The sequence below is a fragment of the Protopterus annectens genome, chromosome 3.part1, assembly GCF_019279795.1.
Source record: "Protopterus annectens isolate FY-2018-M chromosome 3.part1, PAN1.0, whole genome shotgun sequence".
Lineage (NCBI taxonomy): Eukaryota > Metazoa > Chordata > Ceratodontiformes > Protopteridae > Protopterus > Protopterus annectens.
This window is the reverse complement of record NC_056732.1, coordinates 1,843,518,665-1,843,544,542: the sequence shown is the minus strand read 5'-3', so window position 1 is coordinate 1,843,544,542 and position 25,878 is coordinate 1,843,518,665. Positions and strand designations below refer to the sequence as shown.

At 41.8% G+C, this 25,878-nt stretch overlaps 1 protein-coding gene across 2 annotated transcripts in view; it reads left to right on the top strand.

The window, feature by feature from the left end:
• Positions 1–25,089, top strand: part of LOC122798746 (zinc finger protein 271-like) — a 63,304-nt gene extending 38,215 nt beyond the window's left edge. For both annotated transcript variants that reach the window (XM_044067847.1, XM_044067848.1), the window contains one exon: positions 22,163–25,089. In XM_044067847.1, the coding sequence (XP_043923782.1) occupies positions 22,163–24,570 (2,408 nt within the window). In that variant the 3' untranslated portion in view covers positions 24,571–25,089. The remainder of the gene's footprint in view (positions 1–22,162) is intronic.
• Positions 25,090–25,878: the final 789 nt, after the last annotated feature.

The window sequence follows — 25,878 nt, the reverse complement described above, 5'->3', positions numbered from 1 at the left end:
GTGGTTGTTTTTTATATAATGAAAACACTGTCTTCTTTAGTTTTTTTTTTTTTTCTTTTCAGAGGGTGGGCTAAATGTGTTCATGGGTGTGTGCTAGGCTAATGGCCTTGGAGCCTTTACAAGCCTATCCCATATGATTAACCTGTCATCTTGCCACCCAACGTTAGTTCCCAGTGCCTTTGTTGAGTACAGCCACTGGAGTGATCCCCGGGTTAATTTTCTATTTCCCATCCACTCATCAAGATTTCTCTTGAAGAGGGCCAGTGAGGTGCTCTGTTTGACATGTATGGGAAGTCTATTCCATAGCATGGGCAGTCTCTGGGTTATGAACCTGTCCCTCCAGCATATTATGTTGATTGTGGTAATGAGGCTGAGGTCTCAGGAGCATGTGGTGCAGAGGGATTGGGATTTCTTTAGATGTAGCAATTCTAACAGAGATGGGTCAGACATTGCTTTGTAAGTCATGCGTAGATCGCCTCAAAGTAGGCAAAATGAGACAGAGAATAGTTGGAGGTTTTTGAGTCTGTCCAGATAGAACAAGTGTTTAAGGCCTAGGATCATCTTTATGAGGTACTTTTGTGGCCTCCCCAGTTGTTGCAGGTGTTTAGTGAGGTACATGCTAAATGGGGCATTGTACTCGATGACTGGCCTAATGAGGGAAGAGTAGAGGGAAACAATGACCTTTTTCTTCTTGGATGCAAAGCCCTTAGTAATGAGATGTGTCACATAGAAGGACTTTCTGACCACAGTGTCAATGTGGTGGTCAAAAGAGAGGTTGCTGTCAACCTGTGTTCCCAGCTCTCTTATAACTCCTTCTGTGTTCAGTGGACTACCATCAATGTGGTAATTCATGGGAAATGAGTTGTTCCCAAAGGGGATGACAACACATTTTTTGGCATTGAGCTTAAGGCCATGGTTCTGACACCAGTCATTGGTCTCAGTGAGGCCTTTCTGCAGGATGTCAGCATCACTTGAGAAGTTAATAATAGCGCCCAATTTGCAGTCGTCTGCGAACTTTGTCAGCCAGAGTACCTTTATGTTGGCCTGGACTTCAGAGAAGTACATAACAAACAGGAGAGGACCCAGGACCGAACCATGTGGGACTCCACTTGTGACTGGTTGGCAGTCTCACTTGGAGTTAGCTATTTTCACACTGTGGGTTCTATCTGTGAGCCAATTTGCAACCCACCTAATGATATTTTTCTATGATTCCTGATTGGGGAATGGTATCAAAGGCCTTGGCCAGATCAAGGTAGGCTGTATGAACCACCTTGCCTTCATCCACAGCTCTGATGACTGACTCAAAGAAGTCGACCAGGTTGAGCAGGCATGATCTGCCCTTCACAAAACCAAACTGTGTGGGATTCAGAGTTTGGAGATTCCCTATATCCTTGTGTATTAGGTCCATGATGATGCATTCCATAGCTTTGCATATCAGACTCATCAGACTAATGGAGCAATAGTTCCCAGGGTCTGTAGTCACTCCTTCTTTGTGGAGAGGGATGACTATAGCAGTGCACCATTCGGTAGGGCCAAAGCCTGAGGTAAGGCTGTAATTGAACAGGGCAATAAGGTGAGGTGCCAGTTCACTCTGTAGTTCATGTAGAACACAGCCAGGGATATTGTCAGGTCCCATAGAAGCTGTATTCTTGGCCTTTGACAGTGCTGTTTTTACCTGTGCAGTAGTAATACAGGGTGCCTGGCAATCTATTGGTATTGTGACTGGTCCTTTGGGGGGGAGGGGTAAAGTTGTCACTGAATCTGTTGGCCAGTATATTGGCAATATCTGTTGGCTCGGTATAGGAGGTACCATTGTGCAGTAGCTCAGACCAAATCTGGGTATTTCCATGGAGATTCTTTATATAACTATAGAAGGCCTTGTGGTTGTCTTTACTATCTGCTGCAATTCTGTTTTCATAGCTAGCTTTAGTGGATTTGATGAGGGATCTCAACTTTTTGTTGAGGCTAATAAGGGAGTTTTTCCAGTCTTGGGACTTCACCTTATTCCGCATCAGATTCCTCCTTTTATTGTAGAGATTGTTTATGGCAGGGAACCACCAGATTGGCTTCCTTTTTTTTGGAGGAGTGTCTTGGTTCTGTTTGGTATGGCGAGATCCATGCATTTGTGTACTTGTTCGTACAGTGCATTGGTGTATGATTTGGTGGTCATGCAGCTATTCTCCATTTGCATGGGTGCTGTGAAGTTAGCCACCTATGTTTTTAGGAGCCCAAAGTTAGCTTTGGAGCAGTTTTTCATGGTGGTTACCTTTGCGTGCGAGGTTGGAGGGATATGAATTTCCAAGGTGATTAGTTTGTGGTCAGATCTAACCAGGGAGGAGGTGACTATTGGTGTAGAGCAATGGTCACCCATGTTAGTAATGACCAGGTCAAGGATGTTGCTACTTCTAGTAGAGGTAAGAATGAGCTGGTCCAGGGTATTGGAATTAATGAATTCCAGGAAACGTTGGGGAAGTGTATTGGTACATGAGTAGTTTTCCCTGTTAATGGAGGGGTAGTTGAAGTCGCCCAGTATGAGATTGTTAGGTTGGACCCTAATATTCTCTAGGGTGCTTATGAATGTGAAGTGTGAGTCTTGGGACATGTTTGGGGACCTGTAGAAGGCTACAACCTAAATCACTGTCTTACCCAATGTTAGCTGAACCTGAAGTATCTCTGATGCATTATGTTGGGCATCCTTTATGAATATGGAAACACCACCGCCTTTGGAGCTTCAGTCCAAGTTCTGGGCCTGAAAGGTGTGGAATAAGTTATAGCCTGGCACTGCAGGGGTGCTTTCTGCTGCCTTGAACAGGTCTCTGTTGTGGCACAAATGCCAATGTCCTCCATTTTAAGGAGTGCTTCGAGCGAGTGCATTTTGAGATTTATACATCTATCATTGAGCAGCATGACCCTCAGATTGCATTTGTTTGTAGCTGTTACAGTGGTCATTTGGTCTTTGGTGCACTGCCTAAAAAAGGCACTATAGGGGTGGCAAGAGTCTTGGCCAGTATCTGGAAGCCCAAGAGTGACAGATGCAGGCCATATCTGGCAAAGCATCGAGGTCTGTCAATCATGTCATCCCAGGCAGACAGATACTGGATCCCCTTAGAATGACAACAGAAACTTAGCCAGTTGTTGAAATCATGTTCTGCTTGTACTGTGGTATCATTCTGGGTGATGGTAAGATGCTGCTCAGGGCTAAGGTCATACCCTGCCTGGACTACATAATCTGAGAGCTCCTGTAGCTCATGTAGTCCAGGGAGGTATATCTCAGGTCATTCACACTCACATGTACAATGACAGAGTCATATTTGTACCTGTTGTTGAGGGACCTGTGTGCGTGCATTATGTGGTGGATCCTGGTGCCTGGCAGGTAGCTGACTGTTACTTTCTCCCTATTCAACCTAGTGAGTGGGACATCAGTGTGCCTCACTATCGAGTCACCTATGACTAGTGTGTTGGGCATGCTGTTTTGCCTTAGGGGCTTTGTTTGAGTGGCACACACTTTAGGAGAGTTATGTGTCTCATGATTAGTGCTGTGGTGGTCGAGTGCATTTCTACCTTGGAGGTCTGTGCTGTTTGGGTAGGTGTTTGTTGAGAGCCTCCATGAAGGTGGGTGTGTGGTTTGTGTTTTTATGGGAAAGCAGTGCTGGTGTGTGTTCTGGAGGGCTGAGTGTTCCATGTGGTGTCCTGCAAGTGTTGACCTTCTCCTGTTAACCAGCTATTCCGGTCTTGGCTGGAGAGTGAGTGGCTTTCAATTTGGATATATAAGTGCATCTCTCACAAGTCTGAGTGTTGGGAGGTAAGAGGAGAGAGTTGTCATTATACATGAGGCAGTTGCTACATTGTCTCAGGATGCCCAAGTTCACCAGATTAATAGGAGAAAGCACAGGGAACTGACCTTTACACATGCCTGAAGGGGTGGGCATTAATAATAAGTACTGGAGCTGTTTCCTTGTAGAACATTTAGTGCTGGTAGCACTTTTGTGTGCTACAATAATTGCTACAAGAAGTCTGATAAAGTGCTAGACTAATAAGCTAGTAAAAGTGCAGGAGAGGAGAGAACTAGCAGATCTAAGGGAAATTTTGAAGAGTAGACTTTGGCAGTGCTCAGAAGCTTACATACAGTCCTGAATACAGCAAATCTGTATCTGGACTAGACTAGACACAAGAAAGGTGGGAAAAGAGCAATTACAGGCTTTTAAACCAGAAAGTTGAAAGATGGAAAAACTGCCCAAATGGCCAACAAACTACAACTTCTTGGCCAGAAACCACCCCTCTTGTGGTAGATAGGTTACTTAGTGCTCATCAAGCTAGAAGGCTTTCCTCCAACACAGAAAGACTTGGAGGCTCAGAAGCTTACAAACACTCTTGGATACAGGAAATCTATATCTGGACTAGACTAGTTCCAGGAAAGGTAGGAAACAAGCTTAGAATTTTTTTTTTACAGAAAAGCAGCTAAAACAGCACTAAAAACAATTCAAGTGTAGTGCAAGCTAGCACACTTGTGTAGCAGTATTAAGGCAAATACAGTTTAAATAAGTGCAATTTATTCAAAGTGTATTCTGAATTGAATTCAATTATTGTTTTATTCAGATCTGAACAGTTATCAGTTGAGAAGCACACTCGGTCAGAACACAGAGAGATCCTAGCAAAGTTTTTTTTTTTTTTCGTTACGTGGAAAGGGAGAAAGGAGGAGCAGAGGATAATTCAAGGTTAAGAAACTAAGTGGGTTGGCCTTCTCAGGTTTTCTCTCTGTATTCGGTAGAATGAGCCAGTGACACTAGACTGGGAGGAGTGTCCCAGATAAATTTATAGTAGGGGCAGGCAACTGCAAAGCCACCAAGTATAGGAACAAGATACCAATAGGGAGGGGGAAACTAAATCAGTTATATGATACACTCCTTGGCAGGGAATAAGAACAAGCAGATTCAGACTGTTGCAGACAACAAAGGACATAAACAATACAGCAAATATATAAATAATAAAGCAAATATATAAATACAGTGCAGTGCAAATTGTGTTGCAAAAAGTGTACTTATCAGTTTGGAATATTAGATGGGAATAGATTCCAACTCTGCACACAGACAGGAGAATTTAAATCTATCAGCTCTGCACATATCAGGTGCTCTATTTCACATAAATAGGTAACTTGTTCCAAAGATACGTCAGTCACTGGGAGATAAATCTGTCCCTTCAAACACTGGACCCCACCCAGTTTGGGTTTGTGAAGGGCCGATCTTGTCTCCTGAATCTGATTGACTTCTTCGAATCAGTCTCCAGAGCTGTGGGCGTGGGTAAGGTGGTCCACACAGCCTATCTGGACCTCGCCAAGGCCTTTGACACCATCCCCCACTCTGGAATCATAGATAAACTTACTAAGCTGGGCATAAATCCCTACGTCACTCGATGGGTTGCCAACTGGCTTACTGACAGAACCCAGACTGTAAAAGTAGCCGACTCCAAATCCAGCTCCAGACAAGTGGATTACCTCAGGGTTCAGTCCTGGGACCACTCTTGTTTGGCATCTACTTCTCTGACGTACAGGCCAACACTAAGGGACTCTGGCTAACAAAGTTCGCAGATGACTGCAAACTGGGAGCCATTATTGAATCCCCAAATGATGTGGATATTCTACAAAACGGCCTTACAGAAACAGATGCCTAGTGCCAGAGCCATGGGCTCAAGCTTAATGCCAAGAAATGTATAGTTATCCCCTTTGGAAAAAAAACATGTACCCATGAATTACCACATAGGTGGGAAGACACTAAACATTGAAAGTGTGATGAGAGACTTAGGGACACCGGTGGACAGTGGTCTCACTTTCGATAACCACATCACTACAACAGTCAGGAAATCCTTCTATCTGGCACACCTCATCACTAAGGGCTTTTCATCCAGAAAAAAGGAGGTCATTGTCCCACTGTACTCATCCCTCATTAGACTCATTATAGAGTATAATGCCCCATTTGGTATGTACCTCACAAGACATCTGCAACAGCTGGAAAGGCCACAGAAATACCTCACTAAAAGAATCACAGGCCTAAAGCAGATGCCATATGCTGACTATCTAAAAAAACTCCAGCTATACTCTGTGGTATATCGTCTACTCAGAGGCGATCTCTGCTTAACATACAAGGCCATGTCAAACCCTGAGCTGTTGGACATGCTCCACTTAAAGAAATCCCAATCCCTCAGAGCCACACGCTCCAAGGATCTAAACCTTGTCATCACAATGAACAAAACATGCTGGAGGGATAGGTTCCTGACCCAGAGACTCCCCATACTCTGGAATAGACTGCCCATACATGTCAAGCATAGTGCCTCATTGGCCCTCTTCAAAAGGAACCTTGATGATTGGATGGGAGATAGGAAATTCACCCCGGGATCATGTTAGTCGCCCTGCTAGACAGGGGTCCAGAGAAGTAAATATTGTGGGAATAAATATCCAGGAAATTGTTATGGCTAGGCTTGCATAAGCCCTAGGGCCGATAGCCTAGTACCAACCTATGAACCTCCAGCATGTCCTATTTAAGTCACAGGCCATATTTTGGTCCCTGAAATGGATAGCCCTAGTCCCATTCGATTTACTGATATGAAGTAATGCCTCTTCTTGGATTAATCTGTAGACCAGGCATACAAGTCTTTCTTAAGAAATCCATATGATATGGAGTATAGTGACAGGCACTTGAGTCAGACTGTGTAAGGCACATGCTAGAGCCCCTTGATCTTCTTTGTTAGAAACCTCTAAGATCTCTCCAGTTGTTGCATGTGTTTTGTACAGTACAGGGTGTTATACTCAATTATGGGACAGATTTGTGCCGAGTATAGAGGGGTTATAACCTCTTTTGCTTTCATGGCGATGCCTTTACTAATCAATTGTACTATGTAGAATGCTTTTCTTACTACAGTAGACACATGGTGGTCGAAGTTAACATTGCAGTTAACTTGTGATCCCAGGTCCCTTACCACTTAGTGGGTAATTAGGTTATTGCTGTTGATCTGATAGTGTGAAGGAATATTGTTTGTGCCAAAGTGAATGATGGTACATGTCTTTGCATTGAGACCATGACTAATACACTAGTTGTTGGTCTGCGTGAGACCCGCCTGGAGTATACTGACATCATTTGGGGATTGAGTGAGTGCATCTAATTTGCTGTCATCTACAAACTTGTTCCACCACAATCCCTTAGCTTTGACCTGAACTTCTGAGAAGTATATACTAAGCAGTAGAGGGCCCAATACTGACCCCTGTGGCACCCGCTGGTAACAGATCTGCTAGTTGATGTGAGGTCACCCACTTTGATAGTGTGTGTACTGTCTGTGAGCCAGTTGGAGGGGTTTACATTCAGTTTGTTAAGTTTATCAGTAATGCCTGAATGTGAGATTGTGTTTGCCATGTTCAGGTATGCTGTGTGCACAAATTTTCCCTCGTCACTGGCCCTGGTCATATTTTCAAAGAAGTCCACTAGACTTAACAGGCAGGATCTGCCCTTGATGAAGTCAAATTGGGTGTGATCCAGGGTTTGGAGGTTACCTATATCTTTATATATGAGGTCCATAATGATATGTTCCATAGCTTTACAAATGAGGCTGGTCAGGCTTATGGGTCTGTAATTCCCTTGGTCTGTTATTAGGCCACCTTTGTGGAGGGGAATAACTGTTACTGTTCTCCATGGGAAATCTATGCTCCACACCTATGGTCACCCCCCCTCATTGGTCAGGTTTGACCATAAGCTAATCACCCTTGACATCCACATCCCACCCTGACCCCCCAGTAAGGAAACCTCCATTAAAAACTTCTGCAAAGCCAACATCATGGTACTCAAGTCAGAAACTTCATGACACCCATGCAGACGGGAACTGAAAGTTTGACTGCTGAATCCTACACTAAGGTACTGTACGAGCACATCCACTCGTGCATGAATAGTGCCATCCCCATTAGAACCAAGATGCTCTCCTCCAAAAAAAGGAAGCCAATCTGGTGGTCCCTTGCCATAAACAAACTTTACAACAAAAGGAAGAAACTGTTGCAGAAAAGAGGAAAAATCCCAGGATGCAAAAAACTCCCTTACCAACCTCATTAAGAAGCTGAGATCCCTCATAAAATCCTCGAAAGCTAGTTATGAAAATAAAATTGCCAAAGATTCCAAAGACAACCACAAGGTATTCTATAGCTATGTCAAGAATCTAAATGGCAGTGCTCAGATCTGCTCTGAGCTACAACAGAATGACATTAAATATACTGATCCCAAGGATATTGCCAATATACTGGCAGATCGATTCATTGCAAACTTCACCACCTCTCACCTCCTAAAGAGCCCATCTCAATACCAAAGGATTGCCAAATTCCAATAATAATGGCCACACAGGTAAAAACTCACTCTCCAAAGCTAAGAATACAGCATCCATGGGACCAGACGACATCCCAGGCTGTGTACTTCATGAACTACAAAATGAACTGGCACCTCACCTAAGTGTCGTGTTTAATCATAGCCTCACCTCAGACTCCATGCTCACTGAGTGGCACACAGCTACAGTTATCCCACTCAACAAGGGGGATCCACCTTGGATCCCAGGAACTACTTGCCCCATCAGTCTGATGAGCCTGATCTGCAAGGCCATGGAACGTATTATAATGGAACTTATAAACAAAGACATTGGCAACCTTCAAAGACTGAACCCCATGCAGTTTGGGTCCATGAAGGGCTGATCTTGTCTCCTGAACCTGAATGACTTATTGAATCAGTTTCCAGAGCTGTGAACAAGGGTATGGTGGTTCACACAGCCTGTCTGGACCTCACCAAGGCCTTTGACACCATTCCCCACTCTGGAATCATAGATAAACTTACTAAGCTGGGCATTAATCTCTACATCACTCGATGGGTTGCCAACTGGCTTACTGACAGAACCCACACTGTAAAAGTAACCGACTCCAAATCCAGCTCCAGACATTTGACAAGTGGAGAACCTCAGGGTTCGGTTTTGGGACCGCTCTTGTTGGCATCTACTTCTCTGAAGTATAGGCCAACACTAAGGGACTCTGGCTAACAAAGTTTGCAGATGACTGCAAACTGGGAGCCATTATTGAATCCCCATATGATATGGATATTCTACAAAAGGGCGTTACAGAAACAGATGCTTGGTGCCAGAGCCATGGGCTCAAGCTCAATGCCAAGAAATGTATAGTTATCTCCTCTGGGAAAAAACATGTACCCATGAATTACCACATAGGTGGCAGTACACTAAACACCGAAAGTGTGATAAGAGACAAAGGGGCACAGGTGGACAGTGGTCTCACCTTCAATAACCACATCACCACAACAGTCAGGAAATCCGTCTGTGTGGCACACCTCATCACTAAGGGCTTTTCATCCAGAAAAAAGGAATTCATCGTCCCATTGTACTCATCCTTCATTAGACCCATTAAAGAATACAATGCCCCGTTTGGTATGTACCTCTCAAGACATCTGCAACAACTGGAAAGGCTGCAGAAATACCTCATTGGCCTAAAGCAGATGCCCTGTGCTGACCATCTAAAAACACTCCACCTATACTCTGTCGCATATCGTCTACTCAGAGGCGATCTCTGCTTAACATACAAGGCCATGTCAAATCCAGAGCTATTGGACATGCTACACTTAAAGAAATCCCAATCCCTCAGAGACACATGCTCCAGGGATCTAAATCTCGTCATCACAATGAACAAAACATGCTGAAGGGATAGGTTCTTGACCCAGATACTCCCCAGACTCTGGAATAGACTGCCCATATATGTCAGGCAGAGCGCCTCTTTGGCCCTCTTCAAAAGGAACCTTGATTGGATGGGAGATAGGAAATTCACCCTGGGGATCATGTCAGTTGCCCTGCTAGACATGGGTCCAGGGAAGTAAATACTGTGGGAAGAAATAGCCAGGGAATTGTTATGGCTAGGCTTGTATAGGCCCTAGGGACAATAGTCTAGTACCAACCTATGAACTTATTCTGCAGGGACAAAGCATGTGGTTAGGCTATGATTGAAAAGCCTGTTTAGAAGACAGCCTAGTAGGTTTTCTGGTCCCATAGACACTGTTTTTTTTGCCTTGAACAAGGCTTTGAGGACCTGCTCTTCAGATATGTAGGGTTGGGGGGAAGGTTTGTGATAAGTTAGGAGGGGATAAGGGAGTGAGATTTTCACCAAACCTATCTGCTAGCAGGTTTGCTGTCTCTGTGGGGTCACTGTGTGTGATATCAATAGTCACTAGTTCTGCACATGGTTGGGTATTACCTTTTAGGCTACTTACATAGCTGTAAAAGGTCTTATAGTTATCCTTGGCTGTACTTGTTAATTTCTCTCAAATGAGTCCTTAGAGGAGTTGACAAGTTGTCTTATTTGCCTGTTGAGGCTGAGAAGGGTGCTTTTCCATTGTTGAAACATTGCCTTTGTTTTCTTGGACAGCAAAGTTTAGCATTTATTGTAAAGTTTGTTGATGGATGTCCACCATGGCAGCTTGCTTTACTTGGTGCTCTAGCTTTGATTCTTTTTGGTACAACCGAGTTTATACACTTATGCAAGTAATTGTACAGGGCTTTAGTGTAAGCGTTGATGTAGTTACCACTGCCTGGTGAAGTTTTTTAGACTGATTTCATCCTTTGTGAGTTTTGTTGTTAGTGCCAGCTCGAAGGTGACTTTTGTGGTCAATGAGTGTCTGACAGTTGCGGCATTGCATCTGTTTGACATGTTAGTGAGGACCATATTGAGAATGCTTGTTCCTCTTGTCAGGGTATGAACAGTTTGTTCCAGGGCATTTGAATTAACAAAGTCAAGGAACTTTTGTGCTAGTGAGTTGGGGCTACCGTAGGTTCCCCAGTTCATGGTGTGATAATTGAAATTCCCCATGACCAGAGTGTTTGGTAAAATTTGGATTGTCTCCAGTTTGGTCAAGTAGGCATTGTGGGCACCATGACCCATGGAGGGGGAATCTATAACTGGCTATGACTTGGATGGGGGGGGGGGTCTTACCCACCATAACCTTGACTTGGAGTAACTCTATGGTGCTCCCCAGTCTAACTAGATGGGAGGTGAATTTATCTCTAATATAGATAGAAACCCCACCACCTTTGGTTTTCATATGTTCATTTTGTGGTCTAAAGGTATGGAATGCATTATGCCTTGCAACACCATGGTACTATCTGAGGCCTTGAACCAGGTTTCTGTGATAATACAGACATCTACATCTTCTAGTGATAGAAGTGCTTCCAAGGAGTGCAGTTTTTGGTTTAAGCTCTTAGCATTTAGCAGCATGACCCTTATTTTGTTGTGATTGGCTAATTCATGTTGTTAATGTTGTTTTCGAGACTTTGCCTAAAAAAGGCACAATGGGGGAGGCAAAAGGCTTTGCCAGCAGCCAAAAACCTAGAGGTGCCAGGTGCAAACCATCTCTGGCAAAGCAGCAAGATTTGTCAACCATGGCTTCCCAGTCTGACAGGTACTGGTTCCCTTTTGAATGACACAAAAACTAAGCCAGTTATTAAAATGAATAATTTTTTGTTTATATTGCGGCATCAGGCTAGGGACATACCTGCCTGGGGTGCATACTCGGAGAGCTCAACCATGTCTCTCTTCAAATAGACCAGTTAGGTACGTCTCAGGTCATTCACACCAACATGAAGTATGACAGAGTTGTAATTGAACGTGTTGCTGAGAGGCCTACGTGCATGTGTGATCTGGCAAATTATGGCACCGGACAGGCAGCTGACTATGACTTTCTCCTTGTCCAACCTAGTGAGTGGGACATCCCTATGTCTCACCACTGAGTCTCCAATGACAAGTAAATTTTTTTTTGAGTGTACCCTTTTAATATTTTGCTGGGTGAGACACTAGTATTGCTATGTGTTGTTGGTGCTGTCGGGGCAATGTTAGTTGTAGCAGTCTTGTATTTTGGAGGTCTGTGGTGTTTTGGTAGTTTTTTTGAGAGAACCTCCATGTGTGTAGATAAATTTTGTGTTTGATGCGCACTTTGTGTATGAGTAATGGTACTATGTGCATATTTAGTGGTGGGTGAGTTGACAACCTCTTCTGTATTACTGTTTTGAGTGCGAGAGAGCATGAATTCAAGATTCTTGGCATAGATACATCTCTTGCACTCTGTACTAGAATAAGTTATTAGTACAGGGTTGTCAGTGTGCATGAGGCAATTGTTACACTGCCTTAAGAGACCCAAGTCAACAAGGTTGGCAGGAGAAACAAGGGTAGTCCAACTATCAATAATGCTAGGTTGAAGACTGTTGTCACTAGGAGTGGCTTTTCAGAATCGTTCATGGAGGAGCTCAGTTGGTGACAGCTGACACGACACCCCCAACCTCATGTAGACAATGTTGTATGGAATTGTATCTCTGTATATTCAACAGGTATATTTATGAATGACGATAATGATAGTTTTATGGAATTGTATCTCTGTATATTCAACATGTATATTTATGCTGTCTATGTTAAATATTCGAATGCTTAAATGATTGGATTGCTGAAGATCGACCTTCAGTGATCGAACATTTAAATGTTCAAATATTGTAAAAAATTAAAAAAAAACTGAAGTAAACAAAAAAAAAAAACTTAAGGGTGTAAGCAAGGGGGCTGTGCCCCCCACACCCACCGCTACTTAAATATACCAACTCCAAGATTGCACAACAGTGAACGAAATGGGAAATTTTCCATTTCCACACTGTAGCACACTGAAGTACGATCTCGGAGTTGGTATATTTAAGTAGGGGGGATGTGGGGGTACAGGGGGGCTTGCCTTTACATTTTCTTTTTTTTTCTTTAAATATTATTTTTTTTATATGTTCAATCAATTAGTTGTTCAGTCACTAACAGTCGATGTTTACTTGTTCAAGCGATTAAGCGTTCGAACATATAACATAGACCCTATTTATAAATGATAATCATAGTTTTATGGAATTGTATTTATGAATAATTATACTGATAGTTTTATGGAATTGTATCTCTATGTATTCATCAGGTATATTTATGAATGATGATTCATAGGTTCATAGGTTAATACTAAACTAACTGCCCTTGCGAGCCATTTTAAGCCTAGCCAATTATCCCTTGTGAGACTCAAACCCTGCACTTCATGTTTGTAAGGCAAACACCTTAACGATTAGGCCACCCTTCCAACCTGGATTGATGATAATGATACTTTTATGGAATTGTATCTCTGTATATTCAACAGGTATATTTATGAATGATGATAGTTTTATGGAATTGTATCTCTGTATATTCAACAGGTATATTTATGAATGATGATAGTTTTATGGAATTGTATCTCTGTAAATTCAACAGGTATATTTATGAATGATGACAGTTTTATGGAATTGTATCTCTGTATATTCAACAGGTATATTTATGAATGATATTGATAGTTTTATGGAATTGTATCTCTATGTATTCAACAGGTATATTTATGAATGCTGATAATGATAGTTTTATGGAATTGTATCTCTGTATATTCAACAGGTATATTTATGAATGATGATAGTTTTTTGGAATTGTATCTCTGTATATTCAACAGGTATATTTATGAATGATGGTAATGATAGTTTTATGGAATTGTATCTCTATGTATTCAACAGGTATATTTATGAATGATAGTTTTATGGAATTGTATCTCTGTGTATTCAACAGGTATATTTATGAATGATGATAGTTTTATGGAATTGTACCTCTGTGTATTCAACAGGTATATTTATGAATGATGATAATCATTTTATGGAATTGTATCTCTATGTATTCAGCTGGGTGGCCATGGTGGTGCAGCGGTTAGCATTGCCGCCTCACAGCAAGAGGTTCTCCGGTTTGATTCTCGGCTGGGGTGCCTTCTGTGCGGAGTCTACATGTCCTCCCTGTGGTCGCGTGGGTTTCCTCCAGGTGCTCTGGTTTCCTCCCGCATCCCAAAGACATGCAGTAGGTGGATTGGACACTCTAAAATTGGCCCTAGGTGTGAGTGTGTGGGTGTGTATGTCTTCTGTGGAAGGTTGGGCGCCAGGTTGACAATTCGACACCTTAAAAACTCCACTGCCAGTCATGAGCGGACAGATGATCCGCTGTGGCAACCCCTAAGCCAGAAGAAGAAGATCTCTATGTATTCAACAGGTATATATATGAATGATGGCAATGATAGTTTTATGGAATTGTATCTCTGTATATTCAACAGGTATATTTATGAATGATGATAGTTTTGTAGAATTGTATCTATATATATTCAACAGGTATATTTATGAATGATGATAGTTTTATGGAATTGTATCTCTGTGTATTCAACAGGTATATTTATGAACCCTGCTGCAGGCATTTGTATTTTTTTCATATCATGGGTAAGGAACAAAATGATAGATGTTTATCGTGTTTCACTGCTGCAGTCATTACACATGGGTTATCCTGCCGTCAGGCGGTCCCGCAGTTGGCCAGAGTTCTAAAGTCTTGGTCCGGCGTCGGTTGCTGTTGCTTCTTCCCTGACGTCAGTGCGCCAGGGGTATGTAAGATGCAGCTGACGCTATTTTCTTCAGTCTTTCTTGCTGCACGGTGCCCGAAGCAAAAGCAGTTCGCAAGTGCCGGTCGGCCGACTCCTGAGATTTCCAATTCGAATTTCAGAACCAAAGTCTTCAATAAAGCTAAGTACCCCGTTGGGGAAACTTTTTCTTGCCTCAGACCGATGTCAGTAAAAGTTAATAATTGTATTTCTTGTGGGAAGCAAATACCTCATAAGGATTCTCATTCTTACTGTATTCCATGCCTAGGCCCAGACCACGACGTCACTAGTTGTCAGTTTTGTGGTAGATTTAACAAACGCACTATTAAACGTCGGTTTGATTTTGCTCGCCATTACTTTGGCCGAAGGTTTAATTACACCATGCCATCGGAACAACCGACGACCGGAATACACAAAAAACGCAAAGACAAGGATAAGGACAGGCATCCAAGGCCCAAAACTGACGATGAAGCCTCTTCTAGGCCAGTTGCCGGTTCACCGGTTCTCAGTGAGGCGCTTTCGCAGCCCCTGACACTCGCTACCTCAAAGCCACAGGCCGCCTCCGACTCCCACGTGGAGATGTCTAGGCCTCTGGATACTCAAAGTGTTGGGCCTATGGAAACTAACCTTCAGATGGGTCTGGAGCCACTGAGCAGGCATCGTTTTCTGAGGGTGTTTTCAGACCTTCACAGCTTACCATAAAAACTACTGCCAAGTCTAAAACTCCATTAAAGACAAAGAGGCAAGTACAGCATTCACCTGGACAGGCCTCCATGCCTAAAAAACAGATGCTCAAAATGGCCGAAGACTTAATTACTCTGATCAGTGGTACCCATCCCCCTCCTGATAAAAGGCCTAGGCAGGATACAGACTATGATTCCTCTGACCAGGCTTCCATTTCTTCTGATTCCTCTTCAGACCAGGGATACTCTTTACCCCCATGTGAGGACTCTGATGCTGAAGAATCAATTCTTTCAGCCTCTCCTCCTGAGGATTATTCTTTTGGGGAAACTGTACATACCATGAGGGAGCATTTCCATTGGGAGGGCCAGGATTTGTCAGAATCCAAGAAAAGGCTCAGAGACTTTCTTTTATTACCTCAGCACAGACCCCTTGCTATTCTGCCAGTGTTAGATATTGTGGATAATGTGTTCTCTGAATCCAGTTTAAATCTTGATTCTTTGCCCCCTGCTCCAGTCAAGCCGGACAGGTACTACAGATTCCCTGACTCTCACAAATTTCTTTTTAAAAACCCTGTTGCTGACCCAGAAACTATTTCCCAGGGTCCCAAAGGGGTAAAGGCTTCCACGACTAAGAATCCAGTTCCCTCTGACAGGGATTCTAGAGCATTAGACAGATAGGGGAAGAAAGTTTACACTTCTGCAACTTTAGCAGTGGGAGCTTTAAATTGCCAGTTTCACATGCTTAAATACCAACAATATTTAATGTCTCTGTTAAAACAGAAAATGCTTACAAGTTCAGAACATCCTGACTATAAGGAAATGCAGGATTTATTGCATGCAGCTGAACAAGTGGGAAAAATACTCTGCAATGTGGTTTTGATTCATTAGAGGCTTCTTGTAGAGCAGCAGTTACAGGATCTGTGATTCGAAGGCATGCTTGGTTAAAAGAACAAGGTTTACCTGATCATGTTAAGGCTAAATTATTGGATGCTCCTTTACAGCAGGATATTTTATTTGGTGTTAAGGCAGAAGAGGTATTAAAGAAAATGGAGGATAAGGCAAAAGCTATACAAACAGTGAAGGATTTCTTACAGGTACAGCCACCTTGATTTAGCAGAAATTGGCCTTCAAAGAATTGGTCCTTTCCAGTGTCAGACAGACCACAAAGAGGCAGATACAGATGCCCAAGAGGCAGATCTCAGCCCCAAGGCTCTTACAGACCATGACAGTGGGGTGCTTCAACCCCAAAAGGAGGTGAAGACAAGCCACAACCTTACAGGAAACAGTCCCAATGACTTCCCCCTTCGAATGCCAAGCACTTACCTTTTGGCAACTCCCTTAGGGGGAAAACTAGCACTTTTTTCTCAAAATTGGCATATAATCACCCAAGACAAATGGGTTCTGAATATTGTGTCTCAAGGCTACAGGTTCCACTTTCACATTCTACCAAGGCTAAAAGGAATGCCAGACCTGCCACAAAATCAATGGGCAGAGGCACTAAAACAAATTACAGCCCTCCTGGACATGAGAGTTATTCAAAAAGTGCCACAACAGGAACAAGGACAAGGATTTTACTCAAGACTTTTCCTGGTCCCCAGAAAGGACAAAGCCTGGAGACCCATACTAGACCTTTCTACTCTAAATACTTACCTGGATGTTCCGGAATTCAGAATGTTGACACTACAGCAGCTTCTTCCCATGCTGGGCAAGAAGGCTTGGCTTGTAACTTTGGACCTCAAAGAGGCATACCTGCATGTCCCTATCAGACAAAATTGCAGAAGATGCCTCAGATTCATAGCTGGTTCAATACATTACCAATTCTCTGCACTGCCCTTTGGCTTATCTACTGCGCCCAGGATCTTCACAAAGTGCCTGGCACCAGTACTTGCATTTTGCAGACAAAAAGGAATTCAAATATATCCATACCTGGACGACTGCCTTATTCAAGCAGAGAGCAAGGACATTCTTCTAAAGCATCTGGTGTTTGTAAAAAGGATGCTAATTTGCCTAGGGTACACAGTAAATGAAAAGAAGTCAAAACTAGTGCCCTCACAAGAGATAATATTCCTGGGTGCCAGCTTAAATACAACGGCCCAGATGGCTTGTCTCACGCCAGACAAGCAAGGACAACTGTCTCAGTACTTTCAATTGATGGCAACAAAAACCTAGCTCCCTGCAAGAAAAATTCTGCAGGCCTTGGGATTCATGGCATCCTGCATACTACTAATTCCATATGCCAGACTGCATATGAGGAAATTACAATGGTACCTAAAAAGTGTTTGGACTCAACACTGTCACAGTTTGAAAGCAGTAATACCTCTTATTCCCTGCGTACAACAGGACTTTCGATGGTGGGCACAGGCATGTCACCTCAACAAGGGACAGCCTTTCACTCTACCCACAGCCAGGCATACACTAACAACAGATGCTTCGGATTACGCCTGGGGAGGACATATGGCAGGAAAATGTATTCAGGGCATGTGGGCCGCAGACCAAATGCATCTTCACATCAATCAAAAAGAGATGCTAGCTGTACAAAATGTCCCAACAGCTTTCAAGGACCTTCTGCATCCAGGACAACTACTACTAAATACAGACAACACCACAGTTATGTGGTACATAAACAAGCAAGGGGACACTCATTCTTATCCCCTCTGCAGGCAAGCCATGACCTTGTGGAACATGGCTTTAACCTATCAAGTTCATCTACAAGCACAATTCCTGCCAGGAAAGAAAAATACTCTGGCAGACGACTTAAGCAGAAACATTATGGACCTCACGAGTGGAAATTAAATCCACAAGTATTCAGCATGATAATGCAAAAATGGGGGTGCCCAGACATAGATCTTTTTGCCTCCCCAATGAATTGCCAACTACAAAAATTCTGCTCAAGGACTTATCACACACAAGCATGGAAAGTGGACGCTCTCTCATTCAGCTGGAAAAGCCTAAAAGTTTATGCCTTCCCACAACTGCCTCTCCTTTCAAAGGTACTACTAAAAGCCAGACAAGAAAACCCACAGATGATCCTGATTGCCCCAGACTGGCCACGCCAGCACTGGTACCCAATCTTAAAGAACTTAGCTCAAGGCCCACCATGGATTTTACCTCAAACTCCGCACCTTCTGACTCAACAAAACAATCAGATCCTGCACAGTCAGCTCAAAACCTTAAACCTGGCTGCATGGCAGATTCATTAGTCAAGCAGACAACACCTCTCTCTAAAGCTGTTATGGATGTCATTTTGGAGGCCAGGAGGCCTAGCACCAGGAAATCTTATTCAGAAAAGTGGAAGAGATTCTGTGCCTGGAACCAGGCTTAAAGCTTTGACCCTCTTGTCCCAAATATTCCTCAGATATTACAATACTTAACTGAGATGCTGGACAAAGGACTATCCTTTTCATCCATTAAGATCCACGCCTCTGCCATCTCGGCTCATTACAACACAGATCCTCCTATTTTCTCTCATCCATTGCTAAAACAGCACCTCAGAGGGGCTAAAAACATAAGACCACCCCGGAGAGCACCAACACCAACTTGGGACCTCAATTTTGTCTTGGAAAAACTAACTTTACCTCCTTTTGAGCCAGCCAATTCAGCAGAATTAAAATATGTATCATGGAAAACTGCTCTGCTTCTGGCAGTAACCTCAGCACGAAGAGTCTCAGGGTTACAGGCACTAATGGCAATGGAGCCTTTCATCATTTTCCACCAAGACAGGGTTTCCTTAAGAACAAACCCTTCATTTATGCCTAAGGTGGTATCCAGTGTGGCTCTTAACCAAGCTATTCACTTGCCAACATTTTATCCAAATCCCCAGAATAAAGGGGAGAGGCTTCTGCATTTTTTGGACATACACAGACAATTACGTTTCTACTTGGACAAAACAAAAGCTTTCAGAAAAACTGAGCAATTGTTTGTAGCATATGCTGCAGGATCACAGGGAAAGGCTATTTCAAAGCAGACCATTTCAAAGTGGATAGGACACTGTATCCGGTTCTGCTACACACAGCATGGGAAACCTGTACCTAGTAACATTAGGCCACATTCCACCAGGGCAACAGTCACTTCAACTGCCTACCTTAGAGGAGTACCTACCAAAGATATCTTGGAAGCTGCAACTTGGAGTGCAGTGCACACCTTCACCAAGCATTATCACTTGCCTCTTTATTCTAGATCCAGAGCTGGCTTTGCCACTGCAGTGCTGCAGGGCCTCATAGCCACCCCAAATCCTCTACAGAACTAGCCACCCTAACTCAGCTTTGGGATTCAACCCAAGTGTAATGACTGCAGCAGTGAAAGACGATGAACATAGTACAGTTTTGTACCTACCATAAATGTAGATGTTCGAGTGTCTTCACTGCTGCAGTTCAGGTTACCCACCTGCCATCCCCTCTTTCTTAGATGGGACTTATCTATACCTTTCAACCCTATACTACCTATGTGGTGTATTTGCTGGTAACTGAAGGTTTTGCTTTTACCTTTATTGTATGTTTTATTAGCAATATGTATTGCCTACCTATTTGGGGGCACCTGACATCTGGGGCAAGAAAAACTGAAGAAAATGGCGTTGGCTGCATCTTATATACCCCTGGCGCACTGACGTCAGGGAAGAAGCGACAGCAACTGACGCCAGGCCAAGACTTTGGAACTCTGGCCGACTGCGGGACTGCCTGATGGCAGGATAACCCAAGTGTAATGACTGCAGCAGTGAAGACACTCGAACATCTACATTTATGGTCGGTACAAAACTGTACTTTTTATGGAATTGTATCTGTATGTATTCAACAGGTATATTTATGAATGATGGTGATGATCGTTTTATGGAATTGTATATCTGTATATTCAACAGGTATATTTATTAATGATATTGATAGTTTTATGGAATTGTATCTCTATGTATACAACATGTATGTATACTTATAAATGATGATAGTTTTATGGAATTGTATCTCTGTGTATTCAACTGGGCGGCCACGGTGGTGAAGCGGTTAGCGTTGCCACCTCACAGCAAGAGGTTCTCTGGTTCTATTCTTGGCTGGGTGCCTTCTGTGTGGAGTCTGCATGTCCTCCCTGTGGTCACTTCGGTTTCCTCCAGGTGCTCCGGTTTCCTCCCACATCCCAAAGACGTGCAGTAGGTGGATTGGACACTCTAAAATTGGCCCTAAGTGTGAGTGTGTGCGTGTGTATGCCTTCTGTGGAATGCTGGGCACCGGGCTGGCAACTCGACACTGTAAAAACTCCACTGCCAATCAAGAGTGGACAGATGATCCACTGTGGTGACCCCTAACCGGGAAAAGCTGAAAGAAGAAGAAGAAGAAGACGATGTCTATGTATTCAACAGGTATATTTATGAATGATAATGATAGTTTTATGGAATTGTATCTCTATGTATTCAACAGGTATATTTATGAACCCTGTTACAGGCATTTGTATTGTGTCATATCATGGGTCAGGAACAATAGTAAATATATGTTAGCTTTCTTACGTGGAAAGTTGCAATTGTACCACTAAGCTTATCTACTTTAACACATGAATAAAAGCATCAGGACTTCAGTCTTTTTTTCTATTTGTACTTAGTACCACTAGTAATAAGGGAACGTTCTTTACCGTTGCAACAGTAACAAGAGTCTCATTACTTAGTACCACCAGTAATAAGGAAATGTCCTTTACCATTGTGACAGTAACAAGAGTCTGACTACTTAGTACCATTAGTAATAAGGGAACTTTCTTTACTTTTGTGACAGTGACAAGAGTTTGATTACTTAGTATCACCTGCAATAAGGGAACGTTCTTTAACGTTACAACAGTAACAAGAGTCTGATTATGTAGTACCATTAGTAATAAGGAAACATTCTTTACCATTGCAACAGTAACAAGAGTCTGATTACTTAGTATCACCTGTAATAACAGAACGTTCTTTACCATTGTGACAGTAAAAAGAGTCTTAGTACCACTCGTAGTAAGGAAACATTCTTTGCCATTGTAACAGGAGTATGATTACTTAGTAACAGTAGTAATAGGGAAACATTCTTTACTATTGTAACAGTAACAAAAGTCTGATTACTTAGTACCACCAGTAATAAGGGAACATTCTTTACCATTGCAACAGTAACAAAAGTCTGATTACTAAGTGCCACTAGTAATAAGGGACCATTCTTTACCATTGTAACAGTAATAGGAGTCTGATTACTGAGTACCACTAGTAATAAGGAAACATTCTTTATCGTTGCAACAGTAACAAGAGTCTGATTACTTAGTATCGCTAGTAATAAGGAAGCATTCTTTGCCATTGTAACAGTAGCAAGAAGCTTATCTGTTGCTAAAATGTTGCAGCTAAATCAAATCCTGCAGTCTGATTCTATAATGTCTACCAGTTATTTGCAGCTAATGGTGAGTTTTTAAATGCATAAAGCTATTGTGTTAGAAAACAGTGCCATTAAGCATGACTAGTTTTTGAAACTTAGGCAAGTACCATGTTTTCGTGTTATGACTGTAGTGAACTTAGACTAGTACCATGTTTTTGTGTTATGACTGTAGTGAACCTAGACTAGTACCATGTTTTCTTGTTGTCACTAGTGAATGAGCTGATTGCACCTTTCAGCCATCAAGCAAGCTGATTGTAAGAGTTTCTTACTTTTTAGGAGTAACAGTGATGCTGTCACAAGAAGCTGGAGGAGGAGGATAATTTGGGGAGGACTTAGAGATGCCAGTTACATCAGACATACTGTTATAAAGCCTTAAGCGTGATTAGTATTGGCATGTGATTAGAAGGAGCAGTAAATAGGACACCGATTTTAATGGCAGCACTTCATTAATGAAAATAGCTCTGCAGTGCTTTCTACCGTTACAAATTAGAAAGTTTTTTTTTTTGTGGCTATGCTGATATGTAGTTTGTTTTGTAAAACCACGGGTAAGAGAAGCAAATGTGCAGTGTTGCTCATTATATTCTGACACATTATTTCTTTTCAGTCCACAGGAATGTACCTGTAGATTTCCCTGATCTGCAGATTCTACAGTCATCCCATGGGAAACATCAGGATTCTGAAGGTGACACATATCCCTCAGATAAGATGTCATTCACATTGCAATGCATGTTGCAGGCTGAAACAAGACAGCTTAAAAGCTTGGAAAGCAGTGAGTTTATGAAGAAAACAGAACAAGAAATGCATCTGGAAACTTCTGCAGGAGAAAGGCAGGGCAGTTGGCTTAATGACAGCAGCACTTCAATGCCCACTAAGAAAAGGTTTTCTACTCTTTTAATTCACAGTGAAAAAACACAAAACAATACACTGACAAAACCATATAAACGCACCACATGTGATAAACGTTTTAGACAGAAAAGTGCTGTTATAATTCATCAGCGTATCCACACTGAGCAAAAACAATATAAATGTACCACATGTGACAAGATTTGTAGGTATAAAAACAATCTGGTAAGTCATCAGCGTATCCACACTGAGCAGAAACCTTATGAATGTACCACGTGTGAAAAGAGTTTTAGGCACAAAAGCAGTTTGGTAATTCATCAGCGTATCCACACTGGGCAAAAACCCTATAAATGTGCCATATGTGAGAAGAGTTTTAGACAGCAAAGCTCTATTATAAGTCATCAGCGTATCCACACTGAGCAGACACCATATAAATGCAACACATGTGATAAACGTTTTAGACAGAAAAGCACTCTTATAATTCATCAGCATATCCACACTGAGCAAAAACAATATAAATGTACCACATGTGACAAGAGTTATAGGCATAAAAATAGTCTGGTAAGGCATCAGCGTATCCACACTGAGCAGAAACACTATAAATGTACCACGTGTGAGAAGAATTTTGGGCACAAAAGCAGTCTGGTAGTTCATCAGCGTATCCACACTGGGCAAAAACCTTATAAATGTGCCACATGTGAGAAGAGGTTCAGAGCGAAAAGCGCTCTTGTAAGTCATCAGCGTATCCACACTGAGCAGAAACCCTATAAATGTACCACATGTGACAAGAGTTTTAGGCACAAAAACACTATGGTAAGGCATCAGCATATTCACACTGATCAGAAATCCTATAAATGTACCATGTGTGAGAAGAGTTTTAAGCACAAACAGAGTCTGGTAATTCATCAGTGTATCCACACTGGGCAAAAACCCTATAAATGTACCACATGTGACAAGAGATTTATACAGAAGAGTCACATGTTAAGTCACCAACTTCTCCACACTGGACAAAAACCCTACAAATGCACCATGTGTGACAAAGCCTTTAGATATAAAAGTGACATGATAGCTCATCAAAGCACACATACTGGGCTAAAACCTTACAAATGCAAAATGTGTGATAAGAGTTTTGAAAAGAAGAGTCACATGCAAACTCATCAGTATAACCACTCTGGACAGAAACCCTACAAATGCACCATGTGTGACAAAGGCTTTAGATGTAAAAGTGATATGATAGCTCATCAGAACATACACACTGGGCTAAACCTTTACAGGTGCAAAATGTGTGATAAGAGTTTTGCATACAAGAGAAGTGTAATAGTTCACCAACGTATCCACACTGGGAAAAAGCCATATAAATGCACTGTGTGTGACAAGAGTTTTACACAAAAGAGTCACATGCTAATTCATCAGCAGAGCCACACTGGACAGAAACCCTACAAGTGCACCATGTGCGATAAGAGCTTCAGGTCTAAAAGTTATATGATAGTTCATCAGAACATACATACTGGGTATAAACCCTTCAAGTGTACAATGTGTAACAAGAGTTTTGCACAGAGGAGTAGTTTGATAGTTCACCAACGTGTCCACACTGGGAAAAAGCCATATAAATGCAAGATATGTGACAAGAGTTTTACACAGAAGAGTCAAATGGTAGTACATCAGAGTATCCACACTGGGCAGAAACCTTTTAAATGCACCATATGTGACAAGAGTTTTAGACTTAAAAATACTTTGAAAAATCATCAAAATATCCACACTGATCTAAGAAATCCCACTGTGACAAATGAAAGTACTCCTCAAAAAGGAAAAAGTATGGTAAGGCAGGCAAACAGCATGAAAACAAAGAGATGGACACTTAAGGACAAAAATGAAATCTTGTTTTGTCATTTTTATGCAGCAAACCTGGAGTTTCCAAAAAGGGGTTACATTTCAAGAGTAAGGGAGCAAGTCGAAAAGAGAAAAGTCATTGAAAAGGAAAAAATGCTAAACATTACAGATTCCAACCTAAGATCAGTAATTGATCAAATAAAAGCAAAACAATATGTAGATGAGAAAACACTGATGAATTTAGAAAAAGATGCAGAAAAGGAAGTATTAAGTGAAAAAAAAAGGCCACATTTATTTGCAACCTTAAAAAGAGAGAAATGGACTCGAGAAAAGAACTGAGACCTAATGTGGTGCAACTCGTATGAAGAAAACAAATCAGTTCTAACTTACAGTCTTAAATCAAAATCAGAAATATTTGCAAATATATATAGGTGAAGAAACCCAGACATGTCAAGTGTTACAAGAGAGAATAGCAGCACAGAAGTCTAAAGTACTGAAAAGTAAGTAGGTCAGTGAGACAGAAATGGAGCCAATTGAAAATGAAGTGATAGATCTGCTAAGAAGTGAAGGATTTGAAATGGGAACCCGAGATACAAATGCTACTTCAGAATGGTTATTCAGTAAAACAGGTACAGGCTGAAGAAGTGACAGGATGTAGAGCAGTATTACAGTAATGAAAAGTGTTCATTAATTCAGTTAAATGTTGAAAGCAATGAACATGTTTCACAAAACAAAATCTCAGGAAGTCTAGCTGGAGAATTATTCAAAAATCAAGATATGTCTGTCATACCTCTCAACTTTACAAATTTTCGCAGAATGTCTAGATTTTTGCTTCATATTTGTCATCTGTTCCTCATAAAATTTGTGATTTTTTTTTTATTTTTATGGGAAATCATTGAGGATTAAATTCACTAAATAATGACAGTCATTTGAGTTTCAAACTTCATATAATTCAGAAAATGCATAACAACACAAGACTTTTTTATTCTAGCAACTTTCTAATTTTGTAAGAGCAATATTGAAACTGCGGTGGTGGTGCTGCGGTAGCATTGTCACCTCACAGTACGACGTTGTCCTGTTCGATTCTCAGCTAGAGCGTCTTCTGTGTGGAGACATGCGTGAATGGGCGTACCTTCATTGAAGGCTGTGCATCAGAGCTGGCAACTCGACATGTAAAAATCTACTGCCAATCATTAGCGGACCGGAGTTCCGCTATGGCGACCCCTAACCAGGAAAAGCTGAAAGACACAACACAACAATATTGAAAATGTATCCCTATTTTTGAGGCTTGTCCCCCATTATTTTTGGTTTTGTCCAAATTTTTTTGTGGTAAGAGGTTGAGAGCTTTGTGTCTATACAGAGGCAAGAAGAGCAGAAAACAAGCTATAGGAAAAAAATCTTAACCATGAAGAGTTTAATTTAAGGCGTGAACTGGTGGTTTTGATAGAAATAGATACATATAACAATATATATGAGAGACAGAGACTACCAAAAGTGAATAAGACACAGATTATTAAAAATAAAAATTATTAATGTAAAGTAAAAATATACATATGATATAATAGAAACTAACAGAATGCGTTACTGTATAACAGAGCTAATAACAGAGAAAGTATTACCAAGAAAACAAAGTAATAAAGGAAAAAA